Raw genomic sequence first — 22,953 nt, 5'->3', positions numbered from 1 at the left:
ATGAGGGAAACTGAGCTGAAGGAAATGCTTGCCGACTCCAGTTCAGATCCATGAAACTTTAATGTTGCTTGACCTGCCCTGATGGAATATAAAATAAAGAGAGTGAAATAAAAGGAAAAAGAGCAAAAAGCAGGGGGGATAAGAGGTTCAATCCCCAGAGGTCTTGATCCTCTCCAGTCTTGTCTTACTAGAACAGAATGTGGTTGAGTAACACTGTAGAAACAGCTGAAAGCAGGTAGTTTGGGGAAGACCCCCAAAGCCAAGCCAAATGAATAATAATTTATACAGTAAGTTTACACACACACTGCCTTGTCTTCTGTGACTCCCATACACAGATGAAGATACAGTATTTATGAATTTTCAAACACATATAATTTAAGCATACAAGTGTGGGCATTTATAATTTCGCAGCAGGCGATTTTTCCTTGAGGCTAATTTAAATAGACTGAACGGCTCTATTACCAATAATAGCAAAAGGTCTCTGGATATTTGAATTTCTCAGAACAGCGTGTGTCTTAATTGAACTAATTAGTTTTTTTCATTTCTTACAAGATCAATAAAAGAGAAGCTGAAGTGAACAATCATTCTCACCTGATTTTTGTAATTGAGTTTTGGGCAAGGCCGACCTCCATTGAAAGGCTTCTCTCGCAGCCATTGAGAGCGAACTTTTACACCCCCACCACAAGAGGCGCTGCAGGCTGACCAATTCGACCACTCACTCAGCTTACAGTCCGTAGAACAAGGTACATGACATGATTCCTCTTCATAACCTGTAACAACATAAACACCACTTCTTTAGACATACACGGAAAATACTATATAAATAGTAATAGTACAAAATAAAACTATTAATATATATATATATATATTTTACAGTTTACATTTTTTTTACATTTTCTTTTTAATATATAAAATGAGAGGGATCATACGAAATGCATGTATGCATTATTTTTTATTTAGTACTGACCTGAAGAAGATATTTTACATGATGTTTACATATAGAGAAAATAAAAGTTAAATTTTTTTAAAAAATGACCGTTCAAAAATTTACATACACTTGATTCTTAATACTGTTTTGTTATCTGAATGATCCACAGCTGTGATTTTTTTAAGTGATAGTTGTTCATGAGTCCCTTGTTTTTCCTGAACAGTTAAACAGCTGTTCTTCAGAAAAATCTCTCAGGTCCCACAAATTCTTTGGTTTTCCAGCATTTTTGTGTATTTCAACCCTTTCCAACAATGACTGTATGGTTTTGAGAACCATCTTTTCACACTGAGGACTCATATGCAACTATTACAGAAGGTTCACTGATGCTCCAGAAGGAAAAAACGATGCATTAAGAGCCGGGGGTGAAAACCTTTGAACAGAATGAAGATTTTTTTTTGCCTACATATCATACTATTTTTGTTTAGTACTGTCCTTCAGAAGCTACAGAAGATGCATAAATGTTTTCCAGAAGACAAAACAAGTTAAATTTAACCTGATCTTCAAATTCAAATGTAAAAACTTTTCACCCCCTGGTTTATAATGGCTTTGGTTTCCTTCTGGAGCATCAGTGAGCGTTGGAACCTTCTGTAATAGTTGCATATGACTACCTCAGTTGTCCTACACAAAAATGCTGAAAAACCAAAGAATTTGTGGGACTTGAAGGATTTTACTATAGAGCAGCAGGTAAAACAAGGGACTCATTAACAACTATCACTGAACAAAAACAAACAAACAAACAAACAACAACAAAACAGCTGTGGATCATTCAGGTAACAACACAGTATTATTCAATCAAGTGTATGAAAACTTTTGAAAAGGGTCATTTTTATAAATTCAGCTGTTATTTTCTATTGTGGACTATATGTAAACGTGTATATGTTAACATTTGCCTAAATGTTATATAAACATGATGCAATTTTTTAGATCATCATCAGTCATCAAAGCTCAATAAATATTGGTCACAGACAATGATATTTACTTTAAATTTCACCAAGCTAATTACTCACTAAAAACTCCCACAGCTCATGTTTCAGGCTATTTTAAGTCTTATTTTTACATAACAACACAGCAGTGTATAAATATGTGTGTTGTTTACTTTACTTTTTTATTAGTCTTCCCATTAACACCATTATATTGTTAATTCAGACTGATTTGCGAATGCAGAACGTGCACGAACACAAGAGGCAGGATTTATTGCATGAACCAATCACAGCTGATCATAACCAGTGATATTCAATCATATCATGATGGAGGCATTGCCTCCTTTCACGTAACTTTCACCCATTCATTCTATATTACCCCCCACCAAACTCATGGCATGCTTTGAGGGGTCTATTAAAACTCAGTGGGCTCAGGGGAGGCAAGAGAGACATGGACTCCTGCTGTAACTCTACCTGCTGGTGTTGGACAATGCTTCTTTGGTAAAAACGAGTGATTTATATACATTTTAATGTTATTTTTTTGTAAAATTGGTGTTGGTTTATTTTTGTACTACAATTTTTTTTTCATCCAATATTTTGAGGAGGCACTGCCTTCCTTGCCTCCTCAGAGGAAACGTCCCTGATATATACATATATAATTTATAATACAATATTTTTTGGAAGAGTGCATCACCAGGGCTGCTACAGAGAGCTGGCTCCACCAATCGTCCCAGGTGATCCAGACAGGCAAGAGCTCTGTAGTGTTTCCCGTGCCCACACTCGCTGTTCTTCCTCTGAGCCCGCCAGTCCTGGACTGCATTTTGGCCTTGATGGGAAACTCCTTGGATGAAAGGATGGCCAGCAGTGTTCTTTGCTGGTGAGAGCAAACAAGGAGACCAGGGACCCTGGGGTTGGGTGTGAAATTCAGAACAAGGACAGGCTTCTTTCTCCAAGAGGGAAAATGACTCTTCCTGTTGGCATCGCCAGCGCTTCTTACTGCGACCTGAGGGTTTGGATAGAAGAGGACCTTGTTTGGCGTGTGTGCTTTTGGAAAACGTTTTGATAATCAGAATAGTTTATGGTTGAGCATGTCACCTATCAGAGATCTGGTACGAGTGCGCAAACTTCCACAGCCTTGACACTGGGTGAATCTGCTCCAGGAGGTAAAGCTACATTCATCTCTGCATGGCACACGGCATTCTCTTACTGGGACGGGCATCGGTCCAGCCCACCTTACACAGTCTGTCATATCTGCTGGAGAATCATCTGCACCAACACACGTCACCTCTGAAAGCATGACAGAGAGGGAAAAGATGTTAAATAATAGTTACACTGTTCCTAGTAGGACACTTTCTGTTAAGGATGAATAAATCAAAAGTAGGTCAGTACAATTAAATCAAAATGCAATATGGATCAGTGTCTGTGAATAATAATGTAAGAATACATTAAATATGAATCCTGCATGTTCTATGTGTGTCTGTGAGAATTTTACTACACACATACTGAAGAGCACATGACCCTTGCTGTATTGTCAGCCTCTGCCGCCTCAAAATATGAGTACATGAACACATAAACAATCTCTAGAACTGCTCTGAGAGTCACTTCATGAGCATTTGACCATTTCTTTTGAGAAAAACTACTGTCATATCACAAACAGAAACTTAAAGGTCTTTACAGCAATTTTCACAATTTCAATTAATTAGATATGCTTTTTTGATTAAGATTTCTTTATGTAACCATTAAAACAGAGTCCAGAAAAATTAAGATGAAGAAAAAACAGAATTTGGAAACAATAAAACTGAATTTGAGACAAAATAAAACAGATTTACTGTAGCTCTACTGTAAATAAGTACAGTTTAGGTCAAAAGTTTACACCCCCCTCGCAGAATCTGCTAAATGTTATTTTCCCAAAATAAGAGAGATCATACAAAATGCATGTTATTGTTTATTTAGTGCTGACCTGAATAAGATATTTCACATAAAAGATGTTTAAACATAGTCCACAAGAGAAAATAATAATCAAATTTATAAAAATGACCCAGTTCAAAAGTGTTTGTCCGGAACAGTAAAACTGCCTGCTATTTTTCAGAAAAATCCTTGAGGAACTACAGTATATGCAACTATTACAGAAGGTTCAAATGCTCACTGATGCTCTGAGAAACATGTAACTATCTTCTCTTGCCTCTGAAGGGCAGTACTAAATGAAGAAAACAAGAAAAATGTACACATCTCCATTCTGTTCAAAAGTTTTCACCCCCTGGGTCTTAACACATTGTTTTTCCTTCTGGAGCATCAGCGAGCATTTAAACCTTCTGTAATAGTTGCATATAATTCCCTCAGTTGTCCTCAAAATCATTGCCATTGTTGAAACAATGTACAAATACATTTTGGTGCCTGCTGTAACATACTGGGCCTCATTCATTCTCAATAAGAAGAACAAATTAGTGTAAAACGTTCATAAAACCTTTTACGTGAAGTGTTCCACTAAACAATTTAAGTAAGAATTTACATAGATAATCATTCTGCTCATGTTTCCTAAATGAAGCCCACTGTGCACAGTTTGGAGTCATTTAGTTGCTGAGAAATACTCTTCTCACTTTCCAAAACTGACAGAAAGAATTTGGTCCTGTATACCGCAAACCACACTTTGAAAGGATCCCCGCTGTGTCTTGATAGGCCAGCACCTTTAAATTTACATGAAGCACCAGCAGGATATTTTAAAAAGGGCCCAGGGACGGAGATGTCAGATGTCACACCACGCTGTGTGTCCTTTCTGACATCTTGACAACTTTCTATAAGACAGGAGAGTATGGGGAAATTGCAAGGAAAGAAAAAAAAAAAAACCTTCAGGCAGTCAAGAAGTCCCTCTGAATTGCCAAGATAAGTTATTGTCCTACAGTAACCCCGGTTTCCCAGAACTTTCCTAATAAAACTTTAAATCATACAGAGATCCTAATCTGTCACTTACCTCTTGTCTCTAGGCCAATACCGCATGCCTCTGCGGGCCCACCCACAGCCTGCCTCACCGAATCAGGTACCAGAATGCACTGATGCCAGCGGTGGGTCTGCCATCTGCCAGGAAACATCAGTGCACAGAAAACATGTTGCACTGTCTGGCTTATATCCAATTATATTTTATGAACATTTTGTATTTTGTTGGCACATCTAGTAGGGATACACATTACCACATTTTAATGAAGTATCACCACATGTTGCACATGGTTTGATTACATTTAGGCACTTTTCTGTCTTACAGGAGGATTTAAAAAAAATGCTCTTAACATTTTAAAACCTTATCCACCTTATTTGTACATGATGATCTATATGTAGCTTTGTTGTACACTACTGATTAGAGAGATTTTTTAGTAAGAAAATATAGTCATCAACTGACCGCTAGAGATTGGCTCCAGAAGGGAGTCAATCCCATAGACTCCCCATGTTAAAGCACCCAAATTTTCAGCAGTAAAAAATATGTTTACAGCCTGGTACAAAAAGTAGTTTTGGTCTATACAGCTAATTTTGCCCTTCATGTCAACTGTGAGGGGGTGATTTTTTTTTAGAACTCATCTGTTTAAGTTATATTAAGCCTTAAAGTTCTGCATAATTAAGGGCGTGGCCACTTGAGTGAACGGTGGATTGCCGCTGCTGTCACCACTGTCGCGCTAGGTGGGCATAGTTTCAGCAACCAGCTCTACTCATGTCCCGCCTCTTTGCCCATTTTTGATTATCCGGGAGTGACGCGATTCCAAGATGGCGCCGGCCGACTCCCACCCACTATAGGCTTCAAAAATGCTTTTTAGAAACCTACGGGTGACGTCACGGACACTACATTCATGTTTTTTTCTATGGTTTTGATCTGATTGGAGCACCCCGAAACTCATTCAGAGTTTTGAAAAGCTCTGTTTCACCTATCACTACGTACTTTTTAAAATCATTACAAGCGATGTCAAAATAAGAAAATTATTGCCTCTTTTAATTTGATCTGTCTTTTGCTAGTGAATCGTTTTAAATAACTGATCGAAGTAACATGCTTGAATCAATCGAAGCGGTTCCAGCGTAAATAACTCAATTGATTTGCTTCATCTGTTCCTCTTTTCGCATCTTCAGCTAAAGTGCTTTTTCCCGTTTACTCAGCGGATTGGCAGTACTGCTACTGGCTTAGCTCACTAGTTTTTTTGAAATTAACTGAAATAAGCAAAACAAGTACGATGTTTTTTGAACTGCGTGAATTTTGCGTGAAAAGATATGTACACATTGAAAAAAATTAAACATAAATGTTATTTCAGAGATGTCTTTTAATATTTCAAGCACTTCTTAAAGGGGTCATCGGATGCCCATTTTTTCAGTTGATATAATTCTTTAGGGTCTTGATAAGTCTATAACATACTTTGGTTAAAATTTCTCAATGGTAGTGTAAAAAATGCTTTTTTTACCTTGTCAAAATCAGCCATTTTTAGAGTGAGCTCTTCTGTTACATGTTCCTTTAAATGCTAATGAGCTCTGCTCGCCCCTCTCTGCCATGGGATGACGAGCCGTAATGTTTACTTTAGCCGAATTTAGCCGTGTTTAGCTGCGAAACTTGCTAATTAGCACATTATTAAGAAAGGCCATTTGCAAAGATGCATAAATACCCTTAGACTCACTTCTGCTGTGGGTGAAGTTGCATCATGAATGATTCGCATGAACATAGAAGCATATGTAGATCGGGATCGGCGCTTTCCTTTCAAAAACGAAAGTAACGTTATCCTCTGCGTCTTCAGCGGCTCAGATGTCGGGAGTAAATGATGACTGCTATGCTCATTATTACATCCAACAACAGAACACCAAGTTCAAACAACATGCAAAAGTGAGTTTTGCATCCGATGACCCCTTTAAGTACCTCTTCAGGAATATTGCTATTTTCAAGGGTTTTTCAGGCCTTACTTTTTAAAAGGTCAAATCCAAGTACTTCAGGCACTTTAAGTACCTTGTATGAAGCCTGTAAATTGTAATAATATTTTATTATATTAAATATTTTACTGTATTTTGATCATATAAATGTAGCCTTGGTGAGCAAACATTCAACCAGTCAGCATATGAGAAATTAAATTTTGTATATGTTGTAAATTAACTGGCTAACTTGTTGGGTCCAAAGCTTATGCTACTTTTTTTTGTAATTTATCGCTCATTTAAATTATGAAAGCTTTCTCTTATTACCTGTAAGTTGGGCACAGAGGGAGAGGATCACATTCTCTCTCCTCATAAAGAGTATCTGGGCACTCTTGACCTTCATTAGCAGATCTCTGGATGATAATCCTGTGGCGAGACTGGGTTGGTGCAGTAGCATTCACTAGAAATCCAAAGAGGTTCACAGTATTGGGAGACAAAACAGTTAAAAGTTAAAACATTTAGCTTGTCAAGGTTAGCACATATTGGTATGGTTAGTAGTCTGCATGTTCACCTGATAAACAAGAAGTGGGACAGGCGCTCCATTCGCTAAAAGGTGTGACAATGCAGTCAATTTTGCAAGGTAGAGAACAAGACCGGATTGAGTCCGGACGAGAGGATTCAGGACAACTAAAGTAGAGACAAGTGTGAGATTATCTGTATAGTGTTTAACACAGAATTCAGAATTAAAGATGTTGTGTTTCTTTACCGTTTTGGCAGCACGTGTCCATTCCCAGCTCTCCTGCACGTGACTTGGCGCATCTGTACCCCCATACCGCAGGTGGCATCATTCTCCATCTGTGGAGTTGTGCTGTTACTTTCACTCTCGTTTGTGATGGTGTTTGGCATACAGGGATCCCAAGGTGAAGCATCCCAGTAGTACACTGTGCATGGTTGCATGCCACAGAACCTCAATTGCTCTAGTTCAGAGGCCGGAGGACATAGCTTTCCATCTGCAACCAAAAAATAATATATATTTTAGGTCTTTTTAAAATCCCAAACCTGTCAAAAGCAATGACTACTGTGTAGTAGTCAACAAATCTAGTCAAATACACTAGAAATACTACACATTGATCTAATATGACATTATAGAATCATTTATTAGCTATCCAAGATATTCATATATTATACTGCATATATATATTGATCATTAACTGTGCATATTTAGATTGATATATCACACTGTCTATACATATACATAGTTTAAAGGCAGTAAGGACAGTCATTTTTTACTTTTATTCAGTAAAAGTGATAGTAAAGGCATGTATAATGTTGCAAAATGTCTCTATTTCAAACAATCTGTTTTTTAAAACTTTCTATTCATCAAAGGATCCAGAAAAAAATATATATGTGTGATTCTTAAACAGTAAATTAGTATATTAGAATGATTTTTGAAGGATGTTACGACATTGACGACTGAAATAATAATGCTGAAAATTCAGCTTTGCATTACAGGAATAAATTACATTTTAAAATATAAAAATCTAAATTCTAAACGACTAAGTGACTAATACAATAGTAATATAAATCACTAAAATTTTAATGTTTTTTTAATGGAGTCTCTTATGCTCACCAAGGCTGTATTTATTTGACCAAAAATACAGAAAAAAAACCAGTAATATTGTAAAATATTGTTGCAATTTCTAATATTGGTTTCCTATTTTAATATACTTTAAAATATAATTTATTTCTGTGATGCAGTGCTGAATTTTCATCAGCTATTACTTCAATATTCAGTGTCATATGACCTGTCTAATATATTAAAAGTTAAAAAGAACAGCATTTATTAAAAATAGAAATCTTTTCTAACAATATACGTCTTTACTATCACTCTTTATCAATTTAACACATTCTTGTATGAATAAAAGTATTAATTTTTAAAAAAAAAGAAAAAACTGTATGACCTCAAACTTTTGAATAGTAGTGTATATGTATAGTAGTGTATACATTTCTATATTCGAATGATTTTTGAAGAATCATGTGACACTGACAACTGGAATAATAATGCTGAAAATTCAGCTTTGCATTACAGGAATAAATTACATTTTAAAATATAAAAATATAAATTCTAAACGACTAAGTGACTAATACAATAGTAATATAAATCACTAAGATTTTAATGTTCTTTAATGGAGCCTCTTGTGCGCATCAAGGCTGTATTTATTTGACCAAAAATATAGAAAAAACAATATACAAGTATTAATTAAAAAAAAAAAAAAAATTTATGACCTCAAACTTTTGAATAGTAGTGTATATTTATAGTAATGTATACATTTCTATATTAGAATGATTTTTGAAGAATCATATGACACTGACGACTGGAATAATAATGCTGAAAATTAATCTTTGCATCACAGGAATAAATTACATTTTAAAATATAAAAATATAAATTCTAAACGACTAAGTGACTAATACAATAGTAATAAAAATCACTAAGATTTTAATGTTTTTTTTTAATGGAGTCTGTTATGCTCATCAAGGCTGTATTTATTTGACCAAAAATACAGAAAAAACTGTAATATTGTAAAATATTATTGCAATTTTTAATATTGGTTTCCTATTTTAATATACTTTAAAATAGAATTTATTTCTGTGACGCAGTGCTGAATTTTCAACAGCATTTATTCAAAATAGAAATCTTTTCTAACAATATAAGTCTTTACTATCACTCTTTATCAATTTAACACATCCTTGCTGAATAAAAATATTGATTTCTTTAAAAAAAAAAAAACTATTTATGACCCCAAACTTTTGAATAGTAGTGTAGAAATTTCTGTTTTGAACAAAGTTCTTTTTAACTTTTTGTTAATCAAGGAATTCTGAAAAAAGCATCACATGTCCCCAAAAATATTAAGAAGCACAATTGTTTCCAACATTGATTATAAAATCAGCATATCAGAATAATTTCTGAAAGATTATGTTACACTGAAGACTGCAGTAATGATGTTAAAAATTCATCTTTGCTTCACAGGAATAAATTACATTTTAAAGTATATTAAATTAGAAAACCTCTATTTTAAACTGCAATAATATTTCACAATATTAAATTTTTTTCTGTAATTTTGATCAAATAAACACAGCCTTTATGAGCAGAAACGACTTCTTTAAAAAGCATTAAAAATCTTCCTGATCCTAAACTTTTGAATGGCAGTATAGATATTCTGATATACAAAGGGCCATATGTTTGAGGGGTCAAACAAAGGATATGTCCCTGATGAATGTGTCATAAAGGAAATCTGTGTGAGTGTGTCATTTTCCATCTATAATTCATGGGAAAGAGCTGCTTTATAGGGACCAGGATAAAAAGAAGGGGATGACAGGACAAAGACTACTAGAACATCATTTTAAAATAGGGATTAGAGATTTGGACTCAGGGCAATTCAGAGTCTAAAGAATTAAAAAGAGGCATTGTGAATAATTTAATTGAAAGAGTCTCAAAGAAGGACTTTAATAAAGCTCAGTACGTGAACGCTGCTATATTCAACTGGAAATACTACATTGTGCATAAGTTGTGTATTTAATAATTAAACTCTTTGAGTGTTCACAAGACATAACCATATCATCATCTTTATCATAATGAAATGTATAAAATTCAGAGCTCAACTTGTGTGGTAATCACTTGGCCTGCTGTCTATGTTTGCTAACCAAATGTTCAATCTGAACTCACATTCTCCAGGAAGAGCCAGAACAAGACGTGAGCGGCTTTGTTTTCCCTCATGGTGTTTACTGGAGCAGGATTGTGAACAGGAAGTCCAGGGACCCCAGTGTCCCAGCACGCAGTCCCCAGGACAGGGCATCTCACATGGCAGGCGGACTGGAGGAGGATCTCCTGAACACTGATCACTAGGGACTGGCTCACCTATAATGCAAAGGTAGAATCTGATCAGGAACTTTTCTATTTGTTTATATTAACATACTGTATAATGTTTATTATCTTTTCACAGTTTCCTTTTTGAATTACACTTGTTCTTTAACCAAGCATATTTAATTAACATCTTCTTCTAATACAACACCAGGAAATTTGCAATTAAATTTACTGCCAAGAAACAAAATTAGAACATTGAAATAATGATCATGGTTTGTTTCAAGCACAGGAATATTTCTCAGTTTCTTCTTATCTTGCACCTAACAATCACTTTTCTTTAATTAAAGTAGAATAATATGTAAATAAGATGTTTAATAGCATTCTGATTGCTCTATTCTTTTCTCAAAGACCATGATTGGACAACATTAAGGCACAACTTTTTAATTAACAGACAGCTTGAAATAATTATCTGATAATTAATGGTGAAGTAAAGTATCAGCAAGGAATAATAAAAATAAACCTAATTCAAGATATAATCTTATAAATTAGTTTTATTAAGTTTGAGATTTCTTTTTCTTGTAATAAGTATCATTTTAACCACAATTATCTTTAGTAAATGTTTTAAGCAAGAAAAAAAATACATGTACATTTATAACTTATACCACAATATGAACAGATCAATATGGATGCCCGTTTCTGCCACTGAATACAAAATAAAGTTATTGCGACTTTTTAATCACACTCTTTTTTTTCCTTAGAATTGCGTGATAAAAACTTGCAATTCTGACTTTTTTCCTCAGAATTCTGAGATATAAACTTTCAACTGCGAGAATTAAAGTCAGAATTGTGAGAATGTTTTTCTTTGAAATGTGAGTTTTTATTTCGCAACTCTAACTTTTTTCCTCGCAATTCTGACAGTTTTCCTCTCAATTCTGACGTTTTTCTCAGAATTGTGAGATATAAACTCACAATTGCGAGTTATAAACTCACAATTGCAAGATATAAATGTGCAATTGCACGACATGAATTCACAACTGTGAGAAATAGTTGGAACTGCAAGATAAAAACTAGTAATTCTAACTTTTTTCTTTGAAATGCTAATTTATATCTCACAATTCTGAGAAAAAAAGTCAGAAATGCGAGATATATAAAGTCAGAATTCTGAAAATTCTGACTTTTTTCTCTGAAATGTGAGTTTGTATCTTGCAACTGACCTTTTTCTCTGCAATTCTGATTCTGTTTTCCTCTCAATTATGGAGATATCTCAATTTTTCTCAGAATTGTGAGATATAAACTCCCAATTGTGAGTTATAAAGTCAGAATTGCAAGATATAAATTTACAATTCTGACTATTTCTCTGAAATGTGAGCTTGTATCATTTTTCTCGCAATTCTGACTTTTTTTCTCAGAACTGTAAGAAATAGACTCGCAATTGCGAGTTGTAAAGTCAGAATTCTGACAATTCTGACTTTTTTCTCTGAAATATGAGTAAATATCTGTGATTTATTTTCCTCGCAATTCTGACTGTTTTCCTCTCAATTCTGACTTTTATATAAACTCCCAATTGTGAGTTATAAAGTCAGAATTGCAAGATAAAAATGAGCAATTCCACTTTCTGAAATGTGAGTTTGTACACTGTAAAAAGTTTTCACCAGTTTCAACTTAAAAACGTAAGTTTAGCAGCTGCCTTAAGATTTTAAGTTAAATCAACTTAAGTCATTTAAACTCACAAGTTATATCAACTCATTTTTATTGTAATAAGTTAAGATGACTTGTAGTTTTAAGCTGATTTAACTTAAAAACTTAAGACAGCTGCTGAACTTGAAAGTTGAATCTGGTGAAAACTTTTTACAGTGTATATTCTGACATTTTTCTCGCAATTCTGACATTTTTCTCGCAAATTCTGACGTTTTTTTTCTCAGAATTAATATAATTAGATTTAGATTAAATATAATATAATCTAATTCTAATATAAATATAATTAGATATAAACTTGCAATTGCGAGTTATAAAGTCATATATCTGACAATTCAGACTTTTTTCTCTGAAATGTGAGTTTGTATCTCACAACTGACTTTTTTTCTCGCAATTCAGACTTTTTTCCTCTCAATTCTGATTTGTGAGAATTGAGATACAAACTCAAGACAGAAATGTGAGAAAAAAAGTCAGAATTGTGAGATACAAACACATTTCAGAGTAAAACTCGCAACTGCAAATCAAAGTAGGAATTGCAAGATATAATCTCACAACTGCGAGAAATATAGTGAGAATACAATTCAGAATTTTCTCTTAAATGTGAGTTTGTATCTCTCAATTCTGAAAAAAAAGTCAAGTTTTTATTTTGCAATTCTGACTTAAGAACTTGTAATTGTGAGAGTAAGTCAGAATTGCGAGAAAAAAAGTCAGAATTGCAAGAATAAATCAGAATTGTGGGAAAAAAAACGAATTGACAAACAAACTCACATTTTTTTTATATTTTACTTTTTCCTCTCAATTCGGATTTTTTTCTCTCAGAATTGTGAGATATAAACTCCCAATTGTGAGTTTTAAAGTCAGAATTGCAAGATAAAAACTAGCAATTCTAACTTTTTTCTCTGAAATGTGTTTGTATCTCGCAATTCAGACATTTTTCTCGCAACTCTGACTTTTTTTCTCAGAATTGTGAAATATAAACTCACAATTGCAAAATTATAAATTCTGAATTCTGACAATTCTGACTTTTTTCTCTGAAATGTGAGTTTGTATTTCGCAACTTTGACTTTTTTTCCTCGCAATTCTGATATTTTTTCTCTCAATTCTGACTTTTTGTGAGAAAAAAAGTCAGAAATGCGAGAAAAAAGTCAGAATTGCGAGATACAAACACATTTCATAGAAAAACTTGGCAGTCAGAAGATATAAGAACAAGTCAGAATTGCGAGACATAAACTCACAATTGTGGGAAATAAAGTAAGAAATAAAGCAAGAAATAAAGCAAGATAAAATAGCAATTCTGACTTTTCTTGCAATTGCGAGTTTATATCTCGCAAATCTGATTTAGAACTCGTAATTGCGAGAGTTAGTCAGAAATGTGAGAAAAACAAAGTCAGAATTGCAAGAATAAGTCAGAATTGTGTGAAAAAATTTAATTGACAAACAAACTCACATTTTTTTTTTACTTTTTTTTTTGAGAAACTCACAATTGCAAGTTATAAAGTCCAGTTTTGAGGGGACAAAAGACTGATATGTTCTCAGAATTGTGAGTTTATTTCTTACAACTCTGACTTTACTCGCAATTGTGTGTTACTGTAAGTCAGAATTGCGAGATTCTAAGAAAAAACACAATTTCGAGATATAAACTCTCAACTCAGTCAGAACTGTGAGATAAAACGTCGCAATTACCTTATTAAAATTTTTTATTCAGTGGCGGAAACAGAAAAAATAGATCAACTTCCATATACAAAACAATCCGACAGAAGATCTTTTCTTTGTAAACAATGGACACATATACGCAAGCACAGAATCAACTAGTAGATGCTCTTCAGGTTGTTTGTGAGATAAAAGAACCAAGATAAAAGGCGAGTAATAAACCTAACTGCTCTGGACAGACTCTCCTTTGAGAATCAGATATTGAGCCGCAATAGTTCATTTCTTCATTACATTTGAGATGCAGGAAGGGCAACATTTTTCCAATTGATGTTAGGCCTTAAAAATCAATCTCTCTGAATTGTATTCGTTGCCCAAGATATAAATGCACAAACGGAGGATTTTTTTAAAGAGACTGTCTCGTCTGAAGATGCACAGCTCTTAATATGTATTTTTATGACCTTGCAATCACCACTTTCCTGTTGTGTTATAAGGGTTTATTTCATTCCCTTTTCACGTGGCAGACAGGGGGATTTTTTCACCTATTTGTACTGTTAGAAGAAGCAATTTCCCAGAGTGATTATCTACCTAGAGTCTTAAAAAGTGCATTATAGTGCACCAGAACTGCAGGAGTGCTGATAGACAGCAGAATTCAATAGCAAGTTACTTCATAAACATCGAACTTGCAGTCAGATCACAGAAGCTGGAGGGATAACTTTGGCAAATGAAGCTATGAACCATGTCTGGCCACTGCAAAAACTCTTTTACTTTAAGTAAACTCATATATTTTACACACATACACACACACACACACACACACACACACACACACACACACACACACACACACACACACACACACACACACACACACACACACACACATATGTTGGGTTTACATGTTTTATGGGGACATTCCATAGGCGTAATGGTTTTTATACTACTGGTTTTGTACTTTCTATGGCCCTACACCTACCCTACGCCTAAACCTAGCCCTCACAGGAGATTGTGCATACTTTTACTTCATCAAAAAAACTCATTGTGCATGATTTATAAGCCTGTTTCCTCATGGGGACCTGAGAAATGTCCCCACAAGGTCAAAATCTACTGGTATTCCTATCCTTGTGGGGACATTTGGTCCCCACAACGTGATGAATACCAGGTACACATACACACACACACACACACACACACACACACACACACACACACACACACACACACACACACACACATATATGTGCTCATTTACTTATTTATTTTCATCAGAAAATTGTAAACCTAGTTTATGTTTATAAACTCACATTGAACAGCTGGGATGTTCAGTTCTATTTTTCACACAATGCTGTTGTAGGAAAGTCATATAAGGTGACTGTGAGTAAGTGTAAAGTGATACAACTCAAATCTCCAGCAAGAATACATTATCACTTTAAGTCAACTGCACTTCAACTTTAATGGCTTTGGCATTTCAGCTTCACTTTGCATTTTGCAGAACATTCCGGGTGCATGCTGGGAAGATGATGCTGCCAGTTTTAATGCAGATGTGTATGAGTTGGATGTAAAATACCAGCTCCACCATGTCTACTCATGACTGACGACTGCCTAGCCACAGACGAACATGTTTCACATACAGTGGTAAACCCCTTAAGACCACTTACATTCTTACTGCTGATGGACCACACACAATGGCAATTGACATGAATGAGTGACATTGCAATGAAAGACCTTAGAGGACTCCTAAGGCTCTTCAGCAGTTGTGTCTCTGTGTATTTGTGCGTTAAAACTGCATCTCAAACTGATCTCAAACTGATCTCAATGAGGAGCACAGAAGACAGATAAGAAATATGCCACATACCCGCTGGGATGAGAGGAGAGATGAGAGGAGATTAAAAGATAGAGGAGCATTTGCTTATGCAAGTAAAAATAACTAATCACTGACGAGTTTGAGGATGGGGATAACAGAAGGTTGAAAATAATTAGAGGGATGAAGGTGAAGAATGATGGGATTTAGAAAGATAATTAAAGGGATCGTTCTATAAATTCTGTCCTTATGCAGTTTTCCAGAATGATTTTTCTTCCAGGGAAGGAATTTTTTTTTGAAAAAAAAAAAAGAAAAAACTCTACGAATGTCTGTTTGGTTTCATTTTATGGAATGCAGAATATAGAGCATTCTGCAAATAACTCCTTCTTTTGTGTTCCATTGAAGAGAGTAAGTCATACAGGTGAGCAGTGTTGTGGAAAGTTACTTTTAAAAGTAATGTATTAAAATATTGCGTTACTCCATAAAAAGTAACTAATTCCGCTAGTTACTTTTTATGAAATGTAATGCATTACATTACTTTTGCGTTACCTTTTGTCATCTAAGCTGGGCTTTCTTATTTATTTTTAGTAACAAAAAACCCCAAACTGTAAAGGCGCTTTCACACCAAAAGTGAAATTAATAAGCCTCAGGCTGAAGGAAGTGCCTCTGCACCTCACTTCTGATTTCTCAGAACATAGGGACAGGAGATGTGAGAAAAAAGGGAAAATTCTGTAAATGATGACAGAATTTTCAGATATTTTGTACTTGGCATACTTGATATATCTGAGTATTTAATAAATACTAAATACTTGGAGTATTTAAAAGTATTCCATTACTTTAATAATTACTTGAAAAAGTAATTTGATTACGTAACTTGTGTCACTTGTAATGCGCTATCCCCAATGCTGCAGGTGAGGGTAAGGAAACGATGACAGAATTTTCTGATATTTCTTACTTATTTGAAAAAAGCAACCCAGTTATTTCATAGCACATTTAAAAGTAATACATTACTAGTTACTTGAAAAAATAATCTGATTACATAACTCGCGTGACTTGTAATGTGTTACTCTTAACAATGCAGGTGAGGGTAAGAAAACAATGACAGAATTTTCAGATAATTCATAGTAAATTTAAAAGTAATGCTATAGTTTAATAGTAACTTGAAAAAGTAATCTGATTACATAACTCGTGTTACTTGTAATGCAATACTCCCAATGCTGCAGGTGAGGGTAAGAAAATTATGACTGAATTTTCAAATAATTTATAGTAAATTTAAAAGTAATGCTTTAGTTTACTAGTTACTTAAAAAAAAATCTGATTACGCAATTTGCGTTACTTATGCATTACTCGTTACTTTACTGGTTACTTGAAAAAGTAATCTGATTACGTAACTCGCATTACTTGTAATGCGTTAATACCCAACACTGCAGGTGAGGGTAAGAAAATGATGACAGAATTTTCTGATATTTCACACTTATTTGAAAATGTAACTCCGATATTTCATAGTAAATTTAAAAGTAATGCATTACTTTACTACTGTAGTTACTTGAAAAAGTAATTAGATCACGTAACTTGCGTTACTTGTAATGCGTTACTCCCAACACTGCAGGTGAGAGTATGAAAACGATGACAGAATTTTTTGATATTTCATAGTAAATTTAAAAGTAATGCCTTAGGTTACAAGTTACTTGAAAAAGTAATCTGATTACGTAACTTGTGTTACTTGTAATGTTACTCCCAACTCTTAGATATTTCAGATTTATTTGAAAAAGTATCTCAGATATTTAATAGTACATTTAAAAGTAATGCATTACTTTACTAGTTACTTGAAAAAGTAATCTGATTATATAACGTGCGTTACATAATCTGATTACGTAACTTGTGTTACTTGTATTGCGTTACCCCCAACAGTGCAGGTGAGGGTAAGAAAATTATGATTGAATTTTCAGATATTTCATAGTAAATTTAAAAGTAATGTGTTACTTTACTAGTTACTTGAAAAAGTAATCAGATTACATAACTTGCGTTACTTGTAATGCGTTACTCCCAACACTGCAGGTGAGGGTAAGAAAACGATGACAGAATTTTCAGATAATTCAAAGTCAAATTAAAGGTAATGCTTTAGCTTACTAGTTACTTGAAAAAAGTAATCTGATTACATAACTTGCGTTACTTGTAATGCATTACCCCCAGAACTGCAGGTGAGGGTAATAGAATTATGACCAAATTTTCTGTTGTAGGTCAACTATCTCAGTAAAAGGGAAGAAGCAAAAAAGTGAGCTGTATACCTGCGGCAGACAAACACTCCAGAGTCTGTTCTTGGAATCCTAGGCCACACGATCCATTGTGAGGAACACAGGGCCCATGTGATGTGACTCTCCACATGAAGCAGACAGGGTCATCGCAGATCATTGCTTCGCTGACATGAGGACAACTGTCGGACTCCACCGAAGACTCCGTAATTACCGAACGAGTTCTCATCCTGAAACCTGAAAATGAGGTGTACGCATGCAAAATAACAAAGGAAAACAACTATCAGCGATGACTCAAACAGAAACACACTCAGTGCCAACATTTTAGCAGATACTGTTCCCACACTCTGGCAAAATAAGCAGGAGAACAGCCAAATGTATATGCACATTAAGGAAGATGAGAGAAGGAATAGAAAACAGAATATAAAGAAAAAGGCGTTTATAACAAGTCTAAATAGAGGAATACAGCTGTCCCGTCACTGTCACCTCATTGAGTGGGCGGCACCACAGATAAGGGTCAGAAATACGCCCACCCTGATATTCGCACATCATTTACATTACTGAGAGGAGAAACCAAGGACAGGGGGTGTGAATCTAAGTGTGTGTGATTTAGATTTGGATGTGTGCGATTTGGTGTGATGGGATGTTTTCGTCTCTCACCTCTTCTCCCCTGTGGTTCCAAACAGTTGTCATGGAGACAGGGTCCCCAGGGTGACCAAGGCGTGAGGGGACAATGTTTCTGACAGGGAATGAAGCAAGACTCAGCCAATGGCGGTAAAGGCCCGGTGCACAGGTTCCTGCCAACAGGCCGACTGACTAATAATGAAAAAACAACAGAGAAGGACAGTTTCCACAAAAAAAGTCAGTTGGAGATATTTTCAAAACTGTATGAAATGCATTTTTAAAGATCTAACAAAAGCTCGCACAAAAATAAATGTAATTCAAATCCGTCGGTTCTCACTGTGTGGCCACAGATTACCATTTAAATCAAAAAACAGAAACGCAGAGGAAACTAAATCTCCCCCTCAGCGTTCTGCCCCGAGTCTCAACAGCCTATGAAGGATTAAATAAAATGAAAGAAAATCTAGAAAATCTTTTTTCCTCAATGTTTCTGCCGTTAATGTTTAGACTCTCATTTGCGTTAATCACATTTGCTTATTGTACTGTGAGATGGACATATTATTAGTGCTCTGATCCAAAGCCAAACAGTCTTCCAAAGCATCATCCTCACTGAAATGGAATCTCATAAATGACTTTGATCGCGCTTCATAGGCAGCAATTTTACGCTCTTCATACGAAGCGCATTTGAGACTAACAGTGTGATGTTTGCAAGTTGCTAAACTAACGGCACAATACTCTAATAAGCAAAAAATAAATAATACACACAGGGGTTGGACAATGAAACTGAAACACCTGGTTTTAGACCACAGTTAGTATGGTGTTGGGCCTCCTTTTGTGGCCAATAGAGCATTTCGTCTTTGGAATGACAAATACAAGTCCTGCACAGTAGCCAAAGGCATTTTGAGCCATTCTCCTCTTGCAGATCAGGGGTCAGGTCACTACATGATACTGGTGTAGGAAAATGTTATCTGACTCGCTCCTCCAAAACACCCCAAAGTGGCACAATAATATTCAGATCTGGTGACTATGCAGGCCATGGGAGATGTCCAACTTCACTTTCATGTTCATCAAACCACTCTGTCACCTGTCTTGCTGTGTGTACTGGTGCATTATCATCCTGATACATGGCACCACCTTCAGAGTACAATGTCTGAACCATTGGGTGCACATAGTCAACCTTCACACCTGTTCTTACTGGTGGAATGTGCAATCAGTGAAGATTGGCCACCAGGCTGCAAAAATATAGCCATGAAACCTCCAACATTATATTGGCCAGTGTTTCAGTTTCATTGTCCAACCCCTGTAGATTGATTTAGATTGAAAGCTTTCTATCAATACATTTTAGTACTGTATGATGCATAGGTCTAAACAACTTTAGACAACGACTTTATTCCAATGTATACTAGAAAAGATACAATATTATTAAAAAGTTTGGTGTCTTGTAAGATTTTTGAATGTTTTTGCTCATTAAGGATGCATTTGTTTAACAAGAAATACAGGAAACAGTAATATTGTGAAATATTATTACAGTTTAAAATAACTGTGGATGCTAATATATTTTAAAATGTAATTTATTCCTAAAATGCGAAGTCTTCAGTGTCACACAATCTATCGGAAAAAAACATGCTCAAAAAACATTTCTTATTGTTATAAATGTTAAAGGAGTAGTTCACTTTCAGAACAAAAATTTACAGATAATGTACTCACCCCCTTGTCATCCAAGATGTTCATGTCTTTCTTTCTTCAGTCGTAAAGAAATGATGTTTTTTGAGGAAAACATTTCAGGATTTCTCTCCATATAGTGGACTTCTATGGTGCCCCCGAGTTTGAACTTCCAAAATGCAGTTTAAATGCAGCTTCAAATGGCTCTACATGATCCCAGATGAGGAATAAGGGTCTTATCTAGTGAAACGATCAGTCATTTTCATGTAGAGCCCTTTGAAGCTGCACTGAAACTGCAAATTGGACCTTCAACCTGTTGGCCACCATTGAAGTCCACTATATGGAGAAAAATCATGGAATATTTTCCTCAAAAAACATAATTTCCTTATGACTAAAGAAAGAAAAACATGAACATCTTGGATGACAAGGGGGTGAGTATATTATCTGTAAATTTTTGTTCTGAAAGTGAACTACTCCTTTAAAGACAGTTGTGCTTAATATTTTTTTGGAAACTGTGACGTTTTTCAGGATTCTGCGATTAATAAAAAAACAGCATTTCTATATATATTTTGTAACACAATATTTACTGTTACTTTTGGTCAATTTAATGTATGCTTGTTAAATAAAAATACTCTAGAGTATGTGTGATGCAATAAAGCTTGGCTCATGAATATTAATTAGCTGATGGGGCTGCCGCACCCATCCCATAGCTAATACAATAGTATTATGATATTCACCATTCAATCATTCAAGTACATTCAAGTTTTCATACTCACATAAAATGATTTCTAAATAATATTTTGATACTACCATGGTACAAAAACTAAATGTTGTCTAAAAAAATAATGAAATCTTACTTCTGTGTCTACAATCTATAGTTAACTATCGAAAACAGTGTTCTTACTGTGGAACGAAACTGTGCTGTCATGGGTCCTGACACAATATGCCTCTCGAGTCCGGATCCCACCTCCACACAGGTTACTGGTATTGCTATGGCGTAGGTCCTGCTGACTCAAAAGTGGGGTCACCTGGCAGGCTTTCCAATTGGTCGCCCTCCACTCATACCTGTCAATTAACAGCCAATTAAAACACATTCATTTCATGTCAAATTAAAAGGATTATAGCTTCCAGAATAAACATTTCCTAATAATGCCTGTCATCCAAGAGGTTCATGTCTTTCTTTCTTCAGTTGAAAAGAAATGAAGGTTTTTGAGGAAAATAGTCCATGATTTTTCTCCATATAGTGGACTTCAATGGTGGCCAACAGGTTGAAGGTCCAATTTGCAGTTTCAATGCAGCTTCAAAGGGCTCTACATGAAAATGACTGATCGTTTCACTGGATAAGAGCCTCATTCCTCGTCTGGGATCATGTAGAGCCCTTTGAAGCTGCATTGAAACTGCAATTTGGACCATCAGCCCATTGGCCGCCATAGAAGTCCACTATATAAAAATCCTGAAACGTTTTCCTCAAAAACCTTAATTTCCTTTCAACTGATAAAAGAAAGACATGAACATCTTGGATGACATGGGGGTAAGTAAATTATCAGGAAATTTTTATTTTGGAAGTGAACTAATCCTTTAAAGAGTAATCTCAATAACATGCATTTATGTTGATTTTTAGTTTCATGCTGACATTAAGATTTAATGTTTTTAGAAGACATTTAAAACATTCTGGCAATCCAGTCTCTTCACCTTGGGCACAGTGGCAGCGTGTCTTCCAAAACATTACAGTTTGCTTTTTCTTCCAGGGCAGGGCATGGCTCTCCTCCACCAATGGCTGCTCTTTTCAGGCTGCGGCTCCTGATTCTGAAGCCTGGCGATTGGTCAGATGTCCGACATGTCTTTGAACACGGACTCCACTGCGACCAGTCAGATACTTTACAGTCTCTGGGCATCAGACATGAGCGGAAGTTCACCGGGCTGTTGTCATGGTCGCAAAGGCTGGGGGTGAGAAGGAAATTTACAGTGTCACCTTTTTTACCGCATTTTTATGACACTGTAAAATGAAGAACTGTACTGCTGTAAAAAGATGATTGATACTTTGTGGCCCTCTGCTACCCTTTACTAGGTTAATTGGCTGGTTTGAGCTCTCCTCTATGCATCTTTGAAAGCAGATATATTGCTGAATACATAATAAATTGTCTGAATATATACACTACTAGTTAACTGTATGGTTTTTAATGTTTTTTAAAAAGTCTCTTCTGCTCACCAAGCCTGCATTTATTTGGTCCAAAGTACAGCAAAAACAGTACAATTTTGAAATACTTTTACTATTTTAAATAACTGTTTTCTATTTGAATATAATTTAAAATATAATTTGTTCTTGTGATTTCAAAACAGAATTTTCTTGCGTCATTATTCCAGTCACATGATCCTTTAGAAATCATTCTAATATTTTGATTTGCTGCTCAAAAAATGTATTATTATTATAATTATGTTGAGTAAAATTTTTGCAGGATTTTTTGATGCATAGAAGGATCCAAAGATCAGCATAACTGAAATAAAAAGCTTAAAAAAAACCTGAACACTATACCATTCAAAAGCTTGGAGTTATAATTTTTTTTTTTTGGGGGGGGGGGGGGGGGAAATTAATTAATATAGACATTTATAATAGAAATAGAAAATAAAATTATAA

General features: G+C 35.0%; 1 protein-coding gene across 1 annotated transcript in view; it reads right to left on the bottom strand.

Moving 5' to 3' along the window:
* Positions 1-22,303, bottom strand: part of LOC141320640 (thrombospondin type-1 domain-containing protein 7B-like) — a 29,601-nt gene extending 7,298 nt beyond the window's left edge. The window contains exons 1-12 of the mRNA XM_073833319.1: positions 22,011-22,303; positions 21,223-21,383; positions 18,696-18,851; positions 18,072-18,272; positions 10,503-10,694; positions 7,544-7,787; positions 7,349-7,464; positions 7,105-7,237; positions 4,877-4,980; positions 3,004-3,195; positions 2,603-2,911; positions 592-770 (exon numbers count right to left, since the gene is read on the bottom strand). Coding sequence (XP_073689420.1) covers positions 592-770; positions 2,603-2,911; positions 3,004-3,195; positions 4,877-4,980; positions 7,105-7,237; positions 7,349-7,464; positions 7,544-7,787; positions 10,503-10,694; positions 18,072-18,272; positions 18,696-18,851; positions 21,223-21,383; positions 22,011-22,213 — 2,190 coding nt within the window. The 5' untranslated portion in view covers positions 22,214-22,303. The remainder of the gene's footprint in view (positions 1-591; positions 771-2,602; positions 2,912-3,003; positions 3,196-4,876; positions 4,981-7,104; positions 7,238-7,348; positions 7,465-7,543; positions 7,788-10,502; positions 10,695-18,071; positions 18,273-18,695; positions 18,852-21,222; positions 21,384-22,010) is intronic.
* Between the last annotated feature and the right edge of the window lie 650 nt (positions 22,304-22,953).

This window comes from Garra rufa, chromosome 1 (genome assembly GCF_049309525.1).
Source record: "Garra rufa chromosome 1, GarRuf1.0, whole genome shotgun sequence".
Taxonomy (NCBI): Eukaryota; Metazoa; Chordata; class Actinopteri; order Cypriniformes; family Cyprinidae; genus Garra; species Garra rufa.
Note: the sequence above shows the minus strand (reverse complement) of the source record. Positions and strands in the feature narration are given on the sequence as shown.